Genomic DNA, 20,900 nt, shown 5'->3' on the forward strand with positions numbered 1-20,900 from the left:
GTGAAGTTCCTCCTGTATGGAGAGAAGCGGTGCTCGGTCCACCTCCAGTCCCTGCTCATTTCCAGCGTATATGGGTCCATGAACCCTGGAAAAGGTCGAAAGTATTGGCGCTTAAACAAACTCTTCCAGACCGCCGTAAAAATCCTGCTGGATATTACAAGGAATTGTCTCAAACAGTTGACGCCTGTATTATGAATTTAGCTGATATTGATATGTTATTTGGAAATGTTGTTCCGCAAGCAATATGGGCACGGATTCGTAGGGAGAATCATGTTGGTGAATTAGGTGGTGATTGGGCTGCTATTAGGGCCGCGGATGCGAATCAAGTGGGTGGTGCGAAACCCGAGGATCTGATTACGGCCCTACCAGGCAGAATAATTGACTTGATGAAGACAATGAAGAGACGTTTATTGATCATAGTGGTCAGGATCTGAGTGTAGAGGGTGGCCAGCGGTTGTTTGTAGATAAGTTTGTATATAACTTGCTTCCTGAATTGTCGAATAAATTAAAGAGTTCTGAAAGTGCATGGGCTGTCTCTTCCCCTGCTAAAATATTGGCTATTGCACAGTATTATGAGAATAGGGATAAGGAGGATAAGGAGAAACAAGAGAAGAAAAATAGAGATTTGAAAACGAAGGTACTTTTACAGCAGGCTTATCCTCCGCGTACTTCACAGCCTCAGTATTCTCAACCCCCACAGTTTCAGAAAGTATACCAGAAGTCTGAGGTTTTCGTACCACAACCTTCATTAGGTCCTAATCAATGTGCGTATTGTAGGGAAGAGGGACATTACAAGAATAGTTGTCCAGTTTTATTACAGCGTAATAATGGGATGTCTGCTCCACAAGGTCGTGGTAATTTTCAGACAGGATCTAGAGTTAGAGGACGGGGTGTGTCCTCTCAGGAGCAGCGTTCTTTTCCTCCATCTACTACGAATTACTTTGATCAGCAGAGAGTTCAGTCTACGCAGTATTATAATGATGATTATTGTGCTGAAGATGGGGCTGACGATTTCCATGTCGAATAGGACAGCCATGGACGAAGTGAGGGAGTTGTGTCAATTCCAGTAGATCAAAATGGGCCGTATGTCACTGTCAATACTATGGGTGTTTCAGAACCGTTTCTTTTGGATACTGGTGCGATGAGAAGTTCTATCATGCATTCTAAACTCCCTGGGGCACCTTTGTCTAGCTCAATGAATACCTCTGTAGGATTTTCTGGTGCCCCAGTCCGTAATCTGGTTTCTTGTCCTTTGCCCGTTTCGATTGGTCCTTATGATTTGAATGCTTCACTTATTCTGACAACTGGTTGTGGCGAGAACTTGTTGGGTCTGGATTTGTTGAAAAGACTACATGCAACATTGCATTGTTCCCCTTCTGGCGTGCATCTTACGCTAGGGAAGAAATTGACGTCTTCCATATATTTGTCCCGAGACCAGTTCCCACCTGAGTTGCTTTCTCTTCCTGAAAGTCTTTGGGCTACAGGCCCAAATGACGTGGGTTGTCTTGCCATCCCACCGTATGTTGTCACACTGAAAAAGAATGTTAGAATGCCACGCATTCCCCAATACCGTATTTCTAGTGATGGAGAGAGAGCACTTTTGGCTATTGTTGATGATTTTATTCAGAAAGGTTTGGTTGAAGAAAAGAGAGGCAATGTTTGTAACAGTCCTGTTCTTCTGATTCTTAAGAGAACTGATCCTTCACAGCCTCCTGTTTATGGATTTGTTATTGACCTTAGAGAGGTCAATAAAATCGTTGTGCCTTAGTTTCCTGTTGTTCCGGACATTACAGCTTTGTTGACGATGATTCCTGCTTCGGCAGCTTGGTTTTCAGTCATTGATCTTAAGAATGCTTTCTTTAGTATTCCTATTGCTGAAGAAAGTAGGGATATCTTTGGTTTCTCCCTAGGTGGTCGAAGTTTCCGATTTAAAAGAGCTCCTCAAGGCTATTGTGAAAGTCCCTCCATCTATAGCAAGGCTCTTAAGTCACAACTTGATGCTTTCTCTTTGCCTCCAGGTGCTATGCTTGTTCAGTATGTGGACTATTTGCTGGTGGCTGCTGATACGGAAGATGTGTGTAAGAGTGTGACTGTTGCGTTGTTGCAACATTTGCCTGCTTTACATCATAAGGTGTCACCCTCCAAGTTGCAATATGTCCGCCAAGAGGTTACCTATTTAGGTCATCTCTTGTCGAAGGAGGGAATGCGATTGACCCCAGAACGTATTCATGCTATTTCACAGATGTCTGTACCTACCACACAGAGGGAAGTGCGTGCCTTTTTGGGTATCACTTCCTACTGTAGACAATGGATTCCCAATTTTTCACTTTTGGCTAAACCATTGGTGGCACTAACGTTGAAAGATACGCCCCATCCGCTCCCTTGGACGGATGAATGTCAGAAAAGTTTTGTTGACCTATGTACTGCTCTGTGTTCTGCTCCAGTGTTGGGTACCCCGGATTATAGCAAGTCCTTTATACTATACGTTCACGAGAGAGAAGGTTGTGCATTGTCAGTTTTGACACAACAATTCGGAGATAAGCAGAGGCCATGTGCTTATTTCTCCGCTACGTTAGACCCAGTAGCTAAAGCTTTGCCCAGTTGTCTCAGAGCTACAGCAGCTGCGGCAATTTCTATTAGACAGTCTGCCGGATTAGTGTTGGATAATACACTCATTGTTATGGTTCCACATGCAGTGGATACCTTGCTGAATAGAACAAGAACACAGCACCGCACGAATGCTCGTTTGTCTGGATACGAGTTGACACTTTTAGCGAGTCATGTGCATATTAAAAGATGTAACACGTTAAATCCAGCTACATTGTTGCCACTCCCAGATGAGAAAGATGCTCAAGAAAAACATGATTGTTTTCTTCGAACGGAAGAAGAAACGAAGGGTAGGATTGATCTAAAGGGCACTCCGCTTAAGGACCCAGATGGGATCCTATGGGTGTACGGTTCTTGTTTTAAGCTTCCAAATGGGGAGACTACTTCTACCTATGCTGTCACTACCTTATGCACAATTGTTGAGACGGCACGTATTGGACATAATTCAGCCCAAGCAGCTGAATTAATAGCCTTGACTAGAGCGTCTGTGTTGTCAAAGGGAAAGAGAGTGAATGTGTACACAGATAGCCAGTATGCTTTTGGCGTTGCGCATAGCTTCGGTAAGTTATGGAAGGAGAGAGGATTCTTTACCTCTCACGGGACAAAGATCCAGCATGGTCAGTTAGTGACTGATTTTATTGAGTCACTTACCTTACCTGCACAGATAGCGATCATAAAGTGCAGCGCACATAAGAAAGTCACAGATGATGTGGGTCGTGGAAATGCGTTTGCAGACGAGGTAGCTAAAACTACAGCGAGAAACACCGCTAGCCGAATATATGTGGCAGGTCCTGCAAATTGGGTTAGGGAAATTGGAATGTGCGAAGACACGATTGAGAGTGTGAAAACGATTCAGGGAGACTACTGAGAAGGAATTGAGTACGTGGAAAGAAAATACAGGAATGTTAGACTCGATGGGTTGTTGGACGGAGTTGTCAGAACATCAGCGATGGTTATTACCGGACGCTTATGTATTGCCGGTTGTGACTATGGCTCATGGCCCAGCCCACATTAGTGCGAAAGGCATATGTAAGCTCATGGCTCCTGTGTGGCAGAATGTAGGAATCCCGAAATGTGCAGAGAATGTGGTTAAGCATTGTATTGTTTGTTTACTGCATAACCCAGGAAAGGGTACCCCAACTCCGGCAGGTCATTTTTCTCCCCCGTCATATCCTTTTGAAGTGTTGCAGATCGATTACATTCATATGGATCGCTGCAACAACCTTAAGTATGTTCTGGTGGTGGTATGTGCCTTTTCCCGCTGGATAGAGGCCTACCCCTTGAAAGATAACACTGCATTGTCAACTGCTAAAGTGTTGCTTAAAGAATTCTTCCCCAGATTTGGTTTGCCGCAAATTGTCTGGAGTGACAATGGGAGTGAATTTGTGGGCAAATTATGCAGAAAGTGTGTTCTGGCCTTGGTATTAGACAAACGTTCCATGCGGCAAACCATCCACAGTCAGCGGGTTTAGTTGAGTGTTATAATGGTACACTCAAGCTTAAACTAGCCAAGATTCAAGCCAGTACAGGCCTTGCCTGGCCAGATGCCTTGCCCCTAGCTCTTTTGTCAACCAGAACTACTGTGCACTCTCGTATGGGACTTAGCCCATATGAAGTGGTTTTTGGATGCCCAGCGAATGTTTGGGGTGTCCCTTGTCCCAAGAGATACTCAGATATACCATATCCTTTGTTGACTGACTATTTGCATGATTTGACTACTAAATTGAGTATTATTCGTCAACAGGTACAAAGTGCTCTGCCGGAGGCCTCCACAGACCCAGGTCACACCATTTTGCCCGGTGACTGGGTCTGCATCAAAACTTTTCAACAGACTAAGAACTTGGAGCCTCGTTGGTCTGCGCCTACGCACGTTTTGCTCGTCACCCGCACAGCTGTAAAGGTGGTCGGAAAGCGTAACTGGGTGCATGGCGTGCACTGTAAAAAGGTGCCACTGCCATTACCCTTCGACCAGTGGATCCGTAGTGGTGTAAGGGAATCTGAGTCCGCAGCGGTTCCTTGTTTTGTGCCCTTCAGTGATGCTCAAATTTATGGAACTCAGTCCGAGAAAGTAGATGACGACATTCTTCAAGCTGCTGTGCCTGAGCATCTTCGAATAGATACTACTAATCCAGAAACTCTGTTTAAGGACCAGACCGTGCCCGAGCAAAACACGCTACAACTTGAGACCGAGAGCTGACCAAAGGAACTGAACACTTTGAATACTTTTTTGCTTATTACTTAAAGACATTTTTCTTGGACCTTTTTGCCCTTTTGTTTTATGTGTAATATTTAGTATTAGATGTGTCATCTGTCTCCGTCGCAGGGTCACGGTAGGAGACTCAGACTGTAGCCTGGGTTTTGTTCTTTTAGTAAGTGGCTAGTGCCTCAGGATATACAGAAGTAAGTAGCTGAGTGATAGAGGAAGATTGCCGTGAGCGACATTTTTTTTTTAGATAAAGATGGATGGTACAACAACTATAGGTAGGGAAAATAGGAAGCAGGAAATGAGATTGAAGTATTGTAAATTATTGTGTAGTCGCTTTGGCGTAACTTTGTGTGTTTTTATGCTGTTGTGTATTTTATTAGCCTGCACAGGTTGGACCGTACATGTTCTCCAACAGAGAAATGTTGCTAATTCTACAACTTCTTTGCCTTCTCGTCTTTCTGTCTTCTCTCACAAAATGCATGTTCTACCTCCTCATGAACAGATAAGGAGAGCCGAATATATGAATAATACGTTCATTCAGTTGTTACAAAACACATCAGTTGGCTAATAATATGACTGACTGTTGGGTGTGCGGACTTATGCCACACAATACACAAAAGGGAATGCCGTATTTGGTTCTTCCTTTCTCATATGAAGGTTCAGCTTGGGCCTATTTGACTATGTTTTCAGCTGCATACTACAACAGACTTAGAAACCCTGTAAGGACTTCTGGGAATGGATTGTATTTCAGCCACAGCTCCTTGATTAAAGGTATAGTGGTAATGGCTAAGATTGTAGAGAAGAACAAGATTCCGTTAGACGAGAAAAGAGCTTATGAAGGATGGAACGTTACCCATTATGTTTCTAGCCTTGGTGACAAAACTAGAAAGGGTGAGTTTTCTCCAGTATGGACTGTACCCCATCAAGGTAATTTTTGTCTCCAAGTCAACAGTAAGGAAGCTGACATGAAGCAGAGTTGTTTGTACACCTACATTTTCTCGTACCCTGATTTTCCTCCGTTAGTTCCGTCTCAAGGAACATATTTTGTGTGTAATGATCGAGCTTATACATGGCTCCCTTCCAACTTTTCTGGAACCTGTTATATAGCCTTTCTTCTTTCCCCTACATATACGGCTCCGTCAGACCACCACAGAGTTAGACATAGCCGAGGTGTATTCGATGCCAAGGACACGGTAGAACAAGAGGGAGGAGACTTCCTTAAAGGATTCCTTCCCTTTTGGGGCCCGATGGTCAACAGCAGAAACATCAGGCAATTGGTTTGTGTGGTTGAGACCATTATTAATGTTACTGCTGGTGCGATAGGTAACATTACAGCAGAGCTTCAGGCTTACCGTCTTATGACGTTGCAAAATCGTATTGCGCTAGATGTGATCTTAGCAGACCGAGGAGGCGTCTGTAGATTGATCGGATCTAGCTGCTGCATTTATATTCCAGATGATGCTCCGGCAGCATACCAAGCCATTTCCAAATTGCATACCATCTCCGAGTCGATTCATCAAGACGAAGGAGATTGGTCTCTTATGGGATGGTTTTGGGGAATACTGTCAACTTGGGGATGGAAGATCTTAACATTCCTTGGGGCAATATTCTCTTGTTGTCTGTGTGTTCAATGCGGTCCTGCAGTTTGTGGCCTACTGGCTACTTTATGTGTGTCGCAACCTGTAACACAGAGTACAGAGAATATTAGGATGATGGTGCAGCAACAGCTTGAGGATTTTATGAACATCGATGCTGATTCCGACTCAGATTAGCATGAGTTGGTTTGTTCTTGCCTGAGTAATGGCAAAAGGAGGTTCTGAGGTTCTGTAAATTACGAATTAGTTCGTGCTCAGCCTCCATTTTGTAGTCGCCGCCATTTTATGTTGCCCTCACTCAGGCAGCGCGGCGAACGCAATGTTTTTGTCGTTTCTGCATTTACGTGTTAGGTGGCTTCCTTGCCTATGTATACTGACGAGTGTCAGGGTCTGGCCGAGTACACTAATTCCTGTCTGAGCTGATTAATCCCTGTCCGGACTATTTGTTGGTTCACACCATTGTTTCCTCTAAGTTATCTTATCTGCTGTCCTTCGCTACATGTCTCATGTCTCATGTATTCTCCTGTTTCACGACTGTCCTTCTACAACATGCAGCTGTGTTTTCTCTACATGTAAATCGAATTGTGTGGATTCATTTGTAATTTGCTTAAGGGGTCGAGTGACAAACATAACCCGGAAATTGAGTTGCTTTGGACTTAAAACATTGTCTGTAAAGTTTGCCTATAGCTCATGCTCTTGTGTGATTGTATTTTGCATTGTATTGTACCGTATATAAACTTGTGCGCCACGGAGTTAAGTGGCAGTCTCTTTTGAACCTCGTTATACCAACGACTTCTAAGACCACTGTACTAGCTGCAACTAATAAATACCATCTTCTACGCCAGACGAAGAGTCTGTGTCTCTGTTTCTGACAAGGCAGGTGAATCCTGGGGATTTCAGGCGTACCTTGCGCCGCCGGGCCTTAAGGCTGCGGTTCTCCAGCGGCACGAACAGTAGTTGCTGCTATAGTCGAGACCTTCTTGCCTATTGAGTCGAGACGTCTTCCCTTCCTATCCGGGGAGCAGTGATTTGCGCAGAAGGATTTCTGGTCCTCCTCTGAGCCTCCTGGGCAACAACTGAATCTGCTTTAGCTTGACCAATAAGGCATGCCGGTGAAGTGAGAGGCGCCTTATATTTTTTATCTACTCGAGGTAGAACTGCCGGCAGAGAGGTTGGCGTGGCCATTATCTTCAAACCATCCTTCCAAATAAAGTCAATTATTGGGATGGTCTTCACTTGTCTTTGTGGTTGATCCTTAAAATCATATAGAAAGCATTCATCCTGATTAGCCTCCATGGTGATAAGAAACCTCTTAGTTGCCCTGTCCATAATTTGATGAAAAGTCGCAATGACTACCGGCGGAGAGTCCGCCGCAGGTGGACCAGCTGGAGAAGGAGTTTGTGCTTGATAGTCGTCCCACTCCGACAGTACTGACTTGTCGTCTACCTCGCCTTCTTCTCTTTCCTCATCAGAAGTAACTTCATCCTGGGTGTGATGAGATGGTACTGGCGAGGGAGGTATTGTAGGTTGTGTCTCCGAAGTTGGCAGCGGAGAAGATTGTCTTGGTGTTCTTAATGGTGGCGTAGATGTTTGTGGCATAGGTGTTGAGAGGCATGAATCACCTGATTCTGAAGGTGGGAATTGGCGGTAATAATCACTCAACATATACTGAAGGATATGTAGTAGATCCAATGGCATCTGCGCAGAAGGCACCGACACAGGAGCCCGACTAGAAGGCTCAAGGAATTGTTCCTCTTCTTCGGGTTCTTCATCTTGGTATTTTATAAGCAGCTCAGATGGGCTTCTGGCTGTACGAAAACTTTCATCCTCGTAGGATTCTTCCTCTTCCTCCTCAGAATCTAACAACTGCTCTGACAATTTTAGTGGAGATAGAGCTGTTAGGGAAGATCCACGTCTCTCTAGCAATGAAGCTGTGGTAGACGGTGAAGGAATAGGAATTGTAGATGGCTTAGCTGCCCACACTTGCAGTTCTGTACAAGTTGACAGTGCAGGCGTCGACGGTGCCACCATCGTCGGTGCCGTGGACGGAGAAAAAACAGTATCCGTCTGTGGAACAGCAACATTCGTCAATGGTGTGGCTGTCGACGATACCATCTTCGTCGACGATGATGTCGTCGATGGGAGTGTCTTCATCTTCGTCGACGATGATGTCGTCGACGGGGGTATTTTCTTCGTCGACAGTAACGTCGTCAACGGGAGCGATTTCTTCGTCGACGATGATGTCGTCGACGAGGGTGACGTCGACGGGCGGGTGATCTTCGTCGACGATGAGCTCGTCGACGGTATGACAGTCGTCGACGCCTGTGTCGACGCCGAAGTACTCGTCGATGGTACCTTTATGATCTTCGTCGACGGAGGGGCGTCGACGATCGATGGCACTATCTCCGTTGACGAGATGGGACGAATTGATACGTGAACCAGCGTCGACGGTGAGGAGGCTGAAGACATCACCATAGCTGGTCTTGGTGAGGAGAATGTCACTGTAGATTTTGAAGAAGCGCTGACGTGAAGAGATGTTGACGGTGGAGCTGTCGTCGACGCTGAAGTGGACAAAGTCTTGCTCTGAGGTAATATTTTGTGAGAAGCTGTCTTGGAAGATGATGATGATTTTCCAGTTTTCCTTGGGGGCGTACTAGGACCAGATTTAACAGGTGGAGAAGCCTTTTTTGAAGTAGAAGGCACGCCAGGATCCTGAGCGGATTTGGCTTTCTTCAGCACTTTTGCCCCAGGAGAAGCCTTCTCAACCTCAGCCTTCCTCTTTCTGGAGGACATAGTAGACCCTGAGGCTTTACTCCCTACCTCAAAAACAGGGTTATCCTGGTCCTTGATCTTTTGGAGCCGCAGGAGAAGACGACCCTCTCTGTCCCTGAGGGTTTTCTGAGGAAAGGTTCTGCAGATTTTACACTCCTTTACCTCATGATCTGGATATAAACAATATATACACTTCTTGTGAGGATCCTCCTTAAAAAGCCTTAGCTTCCCTCAAGAATCACAAGCCCTAAAGAGGGATCTTGAAGTAGACATCTTTAGAAGGTAAAAAACCCAACCAAAGTAAGAAGAAACTGAGCAGAGCTCAGGGAGACTCCCTTCACACGACGTGCAGTAGAAAATCTGAGAGCCTGAGCCTCTGAGGAGAACATTCTGGTGGGTGCTGTCGCCTGATTGGCTGCAGTTTGGTCTATACAAAATGACTAGGATAGTCATGAGTGTGGAAGTTTTGTACACTGTAGCTTAGGGCTACTTTACTTCCTGGTTTGTTATTACCAAGGTTTTGGTTTTTCTAAAGGCATATTATTGCTTTTTTATGTACCGTGGGACTCCCACTCCGACGACGGGGAATGATTCAGGCATGTGAATCTATGAAAGACACCCCAATACTGGAGAAAAGTAAGTTCCTTCTGCTTCCACTGAAAGGGGGTCCTGGATCATCAGCATCTCCATCTCCTCGTTGGGTAGCAATAAGTTATGGAGGGAGGATTTTCACATATTTATACGGAAGCCAACTGCTTCCTCAAAGAGTTTAAGTGCTGGACAGGGAGTTTCGGGGATCTGATAGGGTCATTAATATAATCATAGGTGAACAGTGAGATCTTATAATTTACCAACCCAAAGCTAATTTCTTTGATAGCTTGGTGTGCCCTTATCTTTGCTGAGAGAGGTTCTATGCTTGGCTCAAAGAGGAGGGGAGAAAGCGGGCACACTCTCATTTCCCTCTCCAGTGTAAACGCCTCATACCTCACTCTATTTACGATTACTCAGGAGCAGAGAGCCACTTCGGTATCCTGGACCATCGTAATGAAGGACTCGGAAAAGCCAAATCGCCTCAGAGTGCTGAATAAGAAGGGCCAGTCCACCTTGTCAAACTACTTCTCAGCATCGAGAACTAGTAGCACTGCTGGGATATTTTTTTTATTAGCCTTCTTGATTAAGTGTATTAATCTCCGTACATTATTCTGGGTCTGCAGTCACTTAATGAAGCCCAATTGATCTGGGTGGATCAATTTGGACATCAAATCCTCTATACATGTGGCTAGGATCTTGGAGTAGAGCTTTGCGTCAATATTGAGGAGTGCTATGGGGCGGTAGGAACCACAGCTCCGCAACTCCTTACCCAGTTTCGGCAAGACTGTGAAGACCGCCTCTCTCCTTGTTGGCATCATTCTCCTCGTTTTTGCTATATGATTAAAGCGGGAAGTTAGGTGAGGGATCAATTCAGAACTATATGTTTTATAAAAAATGGGCTATCAGGCCATCCAGGCCCGGTGATTTATGTAGCTTTAACGTGTCAATGGCCTGTCTAACCTCTTCCTCGCTAATGGGTTTCCCCAAGAGTTTGTTTTGTATGTGTGTCTCTTGTAGCAGATCTATCCTGTGTAGGTAATCTTGCTGAGCTTGTACGTTGACGTTGTCAGAGGTATATAGGGATAAATAAAACTGCCCAAAGAGGTGTGCCTTTCCCTGGTCCGAAGTTTCCATTTCTTCTGTAGAGAGGTGTAGTTCTCCTATATATTTGTTTTCTCTTCTTATCCTCAACTGTCTTGCTGGGTGTGACCCCACCTTATTACCCTGTGAGTTGGACATTTGCTTAAGCCTGAAGAGCGTGAGCTCTGCTCTATTATCATAGATTGCATTAAGTTTCTCCTTTACTGCTGTCACTTTCCTCTGAAGGGCTAGTGTGGGGGTCTGCTTGTGGGCCTTCTCTAAAAACGTAATTCCTCCTCTAAAATTAATCTCTCCATGGTCCTTTACTTATTTAGGGATGGGTTTAGCGCTGCACAGTGGCCTCTCAGGACAGGCGTAAAGGAATCTCAGTTCTTGGAGGAGGATGGAACCTGTTCAGTTGGAAAAACTCTTGTGACATCCTATCCCTAAGCAAGGCATGGGGAAAAAAAACAACATCTTCTTTCGGCGGAGGGTTGGTTCATTCGAGTAAGACGCCTACAGGTGCATGGTCCGATATGATGATTGAGTGAATATTCACTTCTTTAATTTCGTGCATGAGAGCTTGACCTAGGAACGCATACTCCATCCTGGAATGTGAACAATGGACATGGGAGAAAAATGTGTGGTCGCTATCTCTGAGATGCTGCTCCCTCCATACATCAAGTAAACCCAGATCGTGTATGGCGTGTTTTAAGCCTTTTGTGAAGCTACCCATTTGTGTCCTTTGAGGGCGTGTGCTATCCACACAAAAGTGCCATGTGAGATTAAAGACTTCCATGAGAATTATATCTCCTTCTGCAAAGCCCCCTAGGAGTGTCAACAGAGTTCAGATATGGGTTACTTTATTGGAGTTAGGTCGCTGCAATTCCACAGTCATCCCCTAATTCTCCCTTTGACCATGACCATTCTCGCCTCTTTTTCTGTTTTGCAGCCCTCAGGTTGGAATGTTTATGAGAAATGAAATAAAAGTGCGACTCTTGTGTTTTGTATAAGTGTAAGATTTGGTTATCAGGGTTACATTTTATGTTTTAGCCTATGATCCTCTGATCTTTTAAGGTGGGTCTCTTGTAGTGCCACTATATCATACTGTTGGTATAATAAATATTTCCATAGTTTGTGTCTTTTGACTGGGGGATTAATATTCCATGTGAGAAGCGTAAGTACCATGTGGTAGTCATAGAAGCCCCGCCTGCCTCTGGATCTACCTCTTTCCATATAATTTGTCTCCTCTCTGGCCCAGAACTTGTTCTCCCCCTGCTCCCTGGCATTTCCCCCTCCAGTGCATCACCAGTCTGAACCCTTGACATCTTGTGACTCATATTATCTTATACCCCCTGAGTACCTGCAAACAAAACAGAAGGAAAACAAGCATTTGCAATGCAATAGGTCTCGCATTAGGAAAGTTTGAGCTATTGGTATTGTAAATGACAATTGTTTTATTTATGTGTTGGTTTTGAAAACAGCTAAATTAATAGCTTTGTCATTTACAATGCCAATAGTTTTAACTTTCGCAAATGTGACACCTATAGCATTTGTACTGCAATGTGTGTTGTATTTACGTGACTAAGATGTATTGATATTACAAATGACAATGGCTTTTAATTTTTTTAAATAATTAATACTTAAATAAAAGTTTTTGTAATTTATAATGGCAATAGCTTAAACTTTTGTAAATAACTTTTGTGAAGATTATGTTCAGTGTATTTTATTGTGACGAAAATCCAAGAATAGAAGTGAAATATTAACATTTTTTGTGACATTTGTAATAAAGCTTGAAACATTGAGAGAACATATTTGAACCAGTTGTTGTTGAATGGATGCACAGATTGATGCTGTGGTGGCGCTGAGTGATGCTGTGGCATTCAGTGATGCTGTGGTAGCGCATAGTGATGTTGTGGTGCCCCTGAGTGATGCTGTGGTGATGCGACAGATAGAGTGAGTGCGATAGATAGATAGGTAGAGTTAGTGCGATAGATAGAGTGAGTGCGATAGATAGAGTGCGATAGATAGATAGAGTGAGTGCGATAGATACAGTGAGTGCGATAGATAGATAGAGTGAGTGCAATAGAGTGAGTGCGATAGATAGATAGAGTGAGTGCGATAGATAGATAGAGTGCGATAGATAGGTAGAGGGAGGCCGATAGATAGATCGAGGGAGGCCGATAGACAGATAGAGGGAGGGCGATAGACAGATAGAGGGAGGGAGGCCGATAGATAGAAGGAGGGAGGGCAATAGATAGATAGAGGGAGGGCGATAGATAGAGTGATAGAGTGAGGGCGATAGATAGATAGAGGGAGGGCGACAGATAGAGTGATAGATAGATAGAGTTAGGGCAATAGGGCCGCCCACGACTGTGGAATTTCTGCACATTTGCCAGAAGTTTCACAGTTGCAACTGGTATCTGCACCTACACAAATGTACTCATTTGGCCCATTAGGAAGCACCACGAGAAGAATACAAATAAACTGTGGATGGTGTGGTGTCCTCGTAGGGTCATGTGTGGGTACCGAACAGCCCTAAACATACCTGAACACAAAGGAAAAAACAACAGTCTAGCTTAAAGTTTGTTAACTTAGCATAACATAACAATAGAGCGTCCCAGGATGGTATACAGTACATTAATGTGTGGGTCTACGAAGATGCCAATAACAAAATATAGTGGTTTTAGTATTATGTACATCAGAAGAAGTCCCTTAAATGTGTCATATTGTGTTTAGAACCGTACTCAAAATATGTGTTCCCATCACTTCCAGCATTTAAAGGCAATAGGCTTTATTTGTCCTTCCATTATTGGTGAAATATTTTGAAATATTTGAAACCTTCCAAGAGTGTGCCAGCAAATGATGGCCCACCTAATCCCTGAAAGGGCCAATAAATTTGGAGCTATAATACGGTCCCTACTTTGCAGCCAGACACACACAAACATCGACGTGCATAAAAAATGTTGTAAAATGCAATATCGGTGTGGCGTAACTGCAGCAAACATTTGACCACCGAAGCTGCAAGAAAAATGAGGTATTAAACTCGTTAAAAAACTCTATTTGCACAGTCTAGGGTTGAAACGGCTCCAAGTCATGTGAGTGTGCGGCAGCGCCTACCGCACCGTGCTTCCAGCGCCCTGCAATTACGTGCATTCAGATTTTACAATCTGACCCGTGCCCAATAAATTAATGATGACAGCATCCTCTGCTCCGCGGAGCTAATGATTTGTTCCTGCGTCGCGTGCTGGGTGCCAAGCAATTGTTCGCTGCCTCTACCTCCAACGCAGCACACTATAACACCTTTTGTGTGTGTTCCTGGTGAAACGTTTTGCCTGCTTTTCTTTAAAAAGTCTGAATTTGTTCTCGTAACTAGTTGAATGAGCTTAAAAAGCACTGTGATTTGGATTGATATCTCCTCACCAATAATGTCTCAGTCTTGGGGCTAGATGTAACAATATACTGGTTGGAAAAAGTGGTTGCAAATTATGACCAGTTTTTTATGACCACTATAGAATTTTGTAAACCGACCTATGTATTAATAGGTTGCTTCCTACAATTTCTGAATTGTGGTAGGTCACAAACTGTCTTATCTAATTAATTTTAATTGCGACCCACTCCGACAGGAATGGTGGACTTCAAGGGTCAGTAGACACGGTCTGTGATTGCTTTTAAACAGAGAAGCTGTGTTTTGTTAAAGCAGCCAAATGTTCTCACAAAAAATGAGGCACACACTAAAACAAGTTTATATTCTTGCATTCCGAATCCGCCTGTTTCATAAGTATTTTTATCACAGTGCATTTGGAAAACCCAAAATTGGATGGTCTACTCACACATGGACTTCAGGGAACTCGAGAGCTCTGAAACATTGCGTCAGCAGTGTTACTGTGCTAGAGATGTGCAGGGGGACAAGAGGGGATTTACCACGCACACCACAAAACAGTGTTTTAGGTTTTGAGACACTATGCACATTATTTATGTACATTTTCATCATCATCATTTCAGCTGTAATTTGACATTATAGCTACTGACAAATCATCTTGGAAATCAACGATTTTCTTAATTAACATAAGCAACTGTGTCTGAGCAAAATTGCTTCTTACAGACAATACGAGCTGCATCGCAGGATCTAATTATATTTTTCTAATATAATGCTATTTTAAACATCTCTAAGTAGCCATCTCTTGTCAGTGGCATAACATGCCTCATGCAGCATATTTTTGTAAACATTTGCAGAGATAATAGATCTGGCTAAACACGTATAAGGTCCCAAAGGCGAGACCCATTATGCCAATGCTTGTTTTTGGTAGGTAGGCATCGGAAGATTAAGCGACTTGCCCCGGATCACAGGATGTGGACGCGACCCCGACCCTGAGTCTCGAACCTTGGTTTCCCAGCTCTAAAGTGGCAGTCTAGCCGTCATACCACATCCTCTCCCCATTGCCGGGATTCTCGGGAAAACTTTAAGCCCCAACAGTTTTTCTTTACAAATTACCCACTAGTTTGTGCACTCCATTCTCTGGTCCTCCGGTTTCTTCGGATAGAATCTCCGTCTTCTTTCTGGCACTACCTCTCTCACACTGCACAGCAGCCATATTTACTGCTCAGTCGTAGGAAAGAGACGCTATACATTCCCCGTCCATACGCATGCGCAGGAGGCCATCTTTGAGCATCAAGCCTCGTTCTCAATCTTCCCACAACTTCGTGTTTTAATTTTGTGGAGGGGAGAGGAAGACCTGACCGGAGACCGCAGGCAAGATGTCGATTAAGGAGATGACCGATGCTGTACACTTCTTAAAGCAAAAACTGACGTTGCTGAATTCCGAGGCGCCGAACCAGGAGGGGAAACCTGAGGCTCAGAAGGTGAGTAGGGCGCAGCAAAGATCGTTCACATGAGCGAGAAGGCTCCGTTCGGAATAACGGTGGCGGAAACCCAGCGCGAGGGACGGTGCGCGCGATGCTAACAAAATGGCTGCAGGCACCTGCTTGTGGGGCACATGTGTGAAAGTTGCAGGAGGTGTGTGTGTGCATGCGTGCATGCATGAGTGTGGCTGTATGTGTGTGTTTGCGCACTGGGAATCTGAGGCAGGAGATGGGCACGGCGCTGGCCTGGACGTGCGCGTCCACAAACACCAATCGCCGCGTGTGCCCGACCCCTGTCTCAGAATCCCAGGTGACGTGCGACATTAGTTGTCGAGCAGGACGCAATGCTTCGCATTGCTTTCTCCAGCTCGACCTAAAAAGGTCCCCAAATAATACTGCAAAAGTACTGTTCCTCCCTGGGCACTCTTAAAGTAAACACACTTCAGTAACCATCATTTGGTAATAAGTTCCATAAGAATCTATATATTTAACATATAGGTACAGTCGTATGTACACTATGCACAGTACTTCTGCTTTTGTGGTGCCCACGTAGTGGATATTGTGGGGTTGTATGGTAACCTCTCTTCCCTTTGCAGCACTGTTTATTAACAAGTGTCTGTTAACTTTGCCCAGATTGAGAGTAGTGCGCCCAAGTCTAAACCTGGTTACCAGGATAGTTTGTCTAGTTTAGTACCCAATAAAACGGGTTAGGACAACAGGTCTCAAATTTAGTCCAATAACAAATTAGATGATAGCCATGGAAGGCGATTTGTACCAAAGACGCTACTATGTCTATATCATTGTAATCATGTGCGAGACCCATATTCTGCTGCTACAGAATTATCAGCAACAGTCTCCTATTTTCTGAAGAGTGTTGGAGTTCGGAAGTCTGGCAAATGTTGATGAGGCAGATCCCCCACTGCGGGGCCGAAGTAAGCAACTGTGGGTTACGGTTAGGACCCCTTCGAAGACTTAGTCCCATATATGCTATGTATCATGTTGAAAGCCTCTAAGCTAGTGCTGGTTCCAAGGCCTCATCTCCTCAGCGCATCTTCTGCTTGTGGGACCGTTGGGAGAGTTAGGCCCCCCGGTAGATCTTGTGGGTTCTCTTCCAGATGTTGTGGGTTTGCAAACTGTCTTGCCACTTCCGTGTGGCCCCCGCTAGATCAGCCAGCTCCCTCACGATCGGAGCTGTCCCCCTCATCATCCGCTCGCAATCTGAGCACTGGGGCTGTGGACACAACTATATTGAAGACCAGTGAGTGCCACCTCAACAATTCTCCAGTAGTGCTGTTCACTTTCAGACTTTATCCTGCATTTCTTTTGGAAAGGTAGTTGAGCCATTATGGGTTATGTCCACACGGCCATCTTGGCTGGCCACGCCCCTCCTGTTTGTTTTTCTCTATTTTCTCTGACTGTTTCAAAATCTACATGAAACCAATTTCTACGTGTTCAATGATACCATATTTTCTAATGTTGATCTCCATCATCTTTATTTTATGATCACTGTGTGATCTGTAATTATAACACTAAACGTCCAATGAAATAAACTTGTCTCAAACACATTTTCATGTGTTTAGGAGATATGATATCTTAACCATGAACTTCAACTGCATCTTGCCTCTGGTCTTTATTTATTTGTTGTTTTAAGCTACTTGTTGGAGGAGTAATGTTCAAACTAAGGCAGCATTTTGTGATGACCTCCATGGAATACCTTCAATCCATGATTCTCTATCTTCATATGCACTGCTCAAATCTTGATTATGTTTCCTCCATACTGATTACAATGGTAGAACTGCAGACCCCCTTCGCTGCTGGTTGCTTTTTACCTGTTGACCACACAGTCATCTCCATCATATCATAGCTTGGTGACGTTGTTTCATTTACAAAAGGTATCATCCCCCATTGTCATTCATTATTTGGATTAATCTGTCAACTACAAACATTTAGTGTCTTTACTAGCCCACTTTTGTATGTTGTCCCTTATGTTAATGTTGTTGCATAGGTTTCCATACCTTTTCAGAAGCAGACAGGACATTTTCCAAATACACTGGGACTTTATCTGGTGTCACAAGGCTAAGTATTTGCTTTAGCAGGTTAGAGTTTTCAATGACTTCTGGTTTCGTCACGAGCACAGCTGTTTCATTTGGTGACAGATTTTCAATAAGCACCTTCTAAATATGACAGAAACAAGCATAATATGTTGAAACTGCAGGCCTCTAGCATACGGCAAGCTGTCAAGCAAATACCTTTACATAAAATTCATACATTAATATATATACATAGTTTCTGGAGACAATATGACAACAGACTGTTTGCAGATTTACAACAAATTTTCCTGAGTGTATTTAAAATAGAAACTTCAAATGCATCTACTCTGTGCCATCGAAAGTGCTCCCTTCTAAAAGTCTTGCAACATTTTTACAAAAGCATGTAAGTTGAGTTGTGAAGCACTGATATTACTACTCAAATAAACATATAGTACCAGTATCAATGCTAGACTAAAATCCTACCCTGAATAAAGATGGTGACATACAAGAAAGGAAAGGAAAACAATGATGTAGGGAGAAAAGACTTCCGACAAACCATTTGCCACTGAAAAAATTGTGCAGCAAACAAATGTGGTTTTCAGCTGCACCACTTACTATGCTTAGATTGGGGTACAGGGCTATAAGTTTCGAGACTGAAGCATATGAGAAGAATGCACCCAAATTCTTCACCAGCCATTCCTTTGTTCCATTTGTATTTGATGTACATGAGGAGCCTAAAAAAAAAGTAAGGTTTCATTAAGTACCGAATAATAGGTGTTAAGTCACGCTCTATAATTCTACTAAGTCAGTTGTGCTGATATATATCTCAAATGTGCCTAAAGAAATAAGTCTCAAAACTAAAATTAGTCTAACATGCACCTATGTCAATAACTGGTATATGACGTTACAATGTGGTCTTTACACCGCAATACATTTCAATGTGGTCATTACAATGCAAGTCGTTACAACTACTTGCGCTAGAGGCGCTGGACTTTACAATAGTATGATTTACTATTCCAACTCCAGCCAATGTAAAGGTAGGGAAGGTGTTGAAATAGTAAATCATACTATTCCTTAGTGTAAAGCGCCATCCAGCGCAAGTCGTTGTAATGCCTTGCGTTGTAATGACTACGTTGTAAACGTATTATGGTGTGAAGACTGCGTCGTAATGGATGTCTCCGGTCAATAACAGATTTTGCTGGTCACTGAACTATCCATTTTGGACTTTGTGATCGGGGGACTATTTGAATACTTATTGCTTATGCAAATCGGACATAATGTTCACATCATATTTTTTACAAAGGTCACACCATCTAAATCTAACCTTCTATGTCAGGCCTACCTGTGACGAAGTGTTCTCTTTACCTGTATGCCCCACACTTGCAGTGTGACAGCGAGTAGCACTGGTATTTTACCATATTCCGTTAAAGAACAGCATTAATCAATACATTAATCAAGAATTGCTTATGTGGAAAGTGAGTTATTAACTTCTGTCTAGCTTCAGACTACTTTTTCTTGTAACATTCTCATCTTTTTAAATGGGTGTATTTTCGCTTCTTTCATTTCCTTGGGTAGATATAGTTTAGTTTCTGATATCAGTAATTTACACATGCAGAGAATCATGAAAGTCACTTTAACAATTTTCTTGAAGTGCACCATAAGGTGATAATACATTTTTTTATTCACTAAAAGAATATTTGATACGAACATAATAGAGAATTTCTTTCGAAAATTGGTTTTGCAATGCAGATTCCTATAGTAATTTTTCAATTGTAAGGGTGCGCTAAAGGTCCCACCTAGAATACAGCTGTATTGGAGCATCCCAGAAGTACTGAGGTCGGTAATTCCGGGTGTGAGATTAAAGATGTTGTGCATTCCGCCCAGCAGCGATAAAGTCACAAGCTTCATATTGCAATAAAAAGAATTGTACCTGATTTGTTGAACTGTTGAGAAAGGTATGTTTCACTGAATTCGTAAATGGCACGTTTGTTATTGACATCTAGTTCAAGGACTACATCGCTCAGCTGTTTTATTCTGTAGTCATTAATAAGGGAAAAAAGGAAATATTAAGACTAAATAGAAAACCAATCCATTCACTATTAATTGCAGATATTTGAAGTAGGCATTGAAGACTTTTACTTACATTATTTGGTAGGCATCACATGATATATTAAGTGGTAATCGTGATAGATCGGATTCATCGATGACCCTCAGAAATAGTTCAATGACAATCTGGAAAAGTCTGACCCATTCATTCATATTTTTCAAGCTCCAGTTCATGTTGAGTGCAGATAAAGTGTTGTTCAAAAACTCTTTTTGAGTTGAAAGTGTGAAGAAAGCTGACGCATTACACAAAGTCACATTTGTAGATGAGTTTGAGCTCTATGAAAGGCAAAAAATATATATCAGTGATAAATGCTTGTGATGTGAAGTAGAAGTATGTTTAGAAGATAATGATTTATAGCTGAAAACAGAAACCATTTTAGAAAGGGTATTATTAATTTCTTTTTCGGTTGCTGAGGAGGGTTGATTACTTCAACACTCTGATCACAAACTTTAAAAAAGATAGTAATTTTGGATGAGACGCACAATGTCACTTAGAAATTAGGCTATTTTTAATATATTGATACACCCTGTGTGAATAATACAATACTTACGAGACAAATAGTCATCTTTAAAGTGCTAAGATACTGCAAAAATACTTCAATGTTGTCAAAGTGCAAGATTTGACCCAGAATTAATGTTTTTAATGTTTCATTTTTAAATTCATCCACATATATGGTGATTCCAGCCAGCTCTTCTGCTGTAAGATTACTGGGTATAAACACCTAGAGAAAATAAAGAGCAGTGAATTTCACATTTGAATCTTGAATGAATTCAATATTGAAAGAGTGTTATTATTGATTTATCCTTCAGTGGATATTATTGAAACACATAATTTCATACTCAAAAAGGCAAATTCATGTATTTCTTCTAATGTTTGAAGGTGTATTTAAAATGGCCTACCTTGTTAAAATTACTGTTGAACTGTGCAAGATCTTCAATGTTAGATTGCTGAATGAACTGCATTAGGTTTTCCTCTACCCATAATTTAATGCCTGATGTTTCACACGCGATGCCTGTGCCTGAAATAGAGTTGCGTTAAAGATTAACTCT

At 42.9% G+C, this 20,900-nt stretch overlaps 1 protein-coding gene across 1 annotated transcript in view; it reads right to left on the reverse strand.

Moving 5' to 3' along the window:
• LOC147684691 (uncharacterized) overlaps window positions 1–20,900 on the reverse strand; it is a 378,108-nt gene that overhangs the window by 294,072 nt on the left and 63,136 nt on the right. The window contains exons 58-63 of the mRNA XM_086939726.1: window positions 20,751–20,869; window positions 20,402–20,572; window positions 19,888–20,126; window positions 19,675–19,778; window positions 18,360–18,478; window positions 17,730–17,888 (exon numbers count right to left, since the gene is read on the reverse strand). Of these exons, the coding sequence (XP_086795852.1) occupies window positions 17,730–17,888; window positions 18,360–18,478; window positions 19,675–19,778; window positions 19,888–20,126; window positions 20,402–20,572; window positions 20,751–20,869 (911 nt within the window). The remainder of the gene's footprint in view (window positions 1–17,729; window positions 17,889–18,359; window positions 18,479–19,674; window positions 19,779–19,887; window positions 20,127–20,401; window positions 20,573–20,750; window positions 20,870–20,900) is intronic.

Source organism: Lissotriton vulgaris, chromosome 10, assembly GCF_964263255.1.
Source record: "Lissotriton vulgaris chromosome 10, aLisVul1.2, whole genome shotgun sequence".
Lineage (NCBI taxonomy): Eukaryota > Metazoa > Chordata > Amphibia > Caudata > Salamandridae > Lissotriton > Lissotriton vulgaris.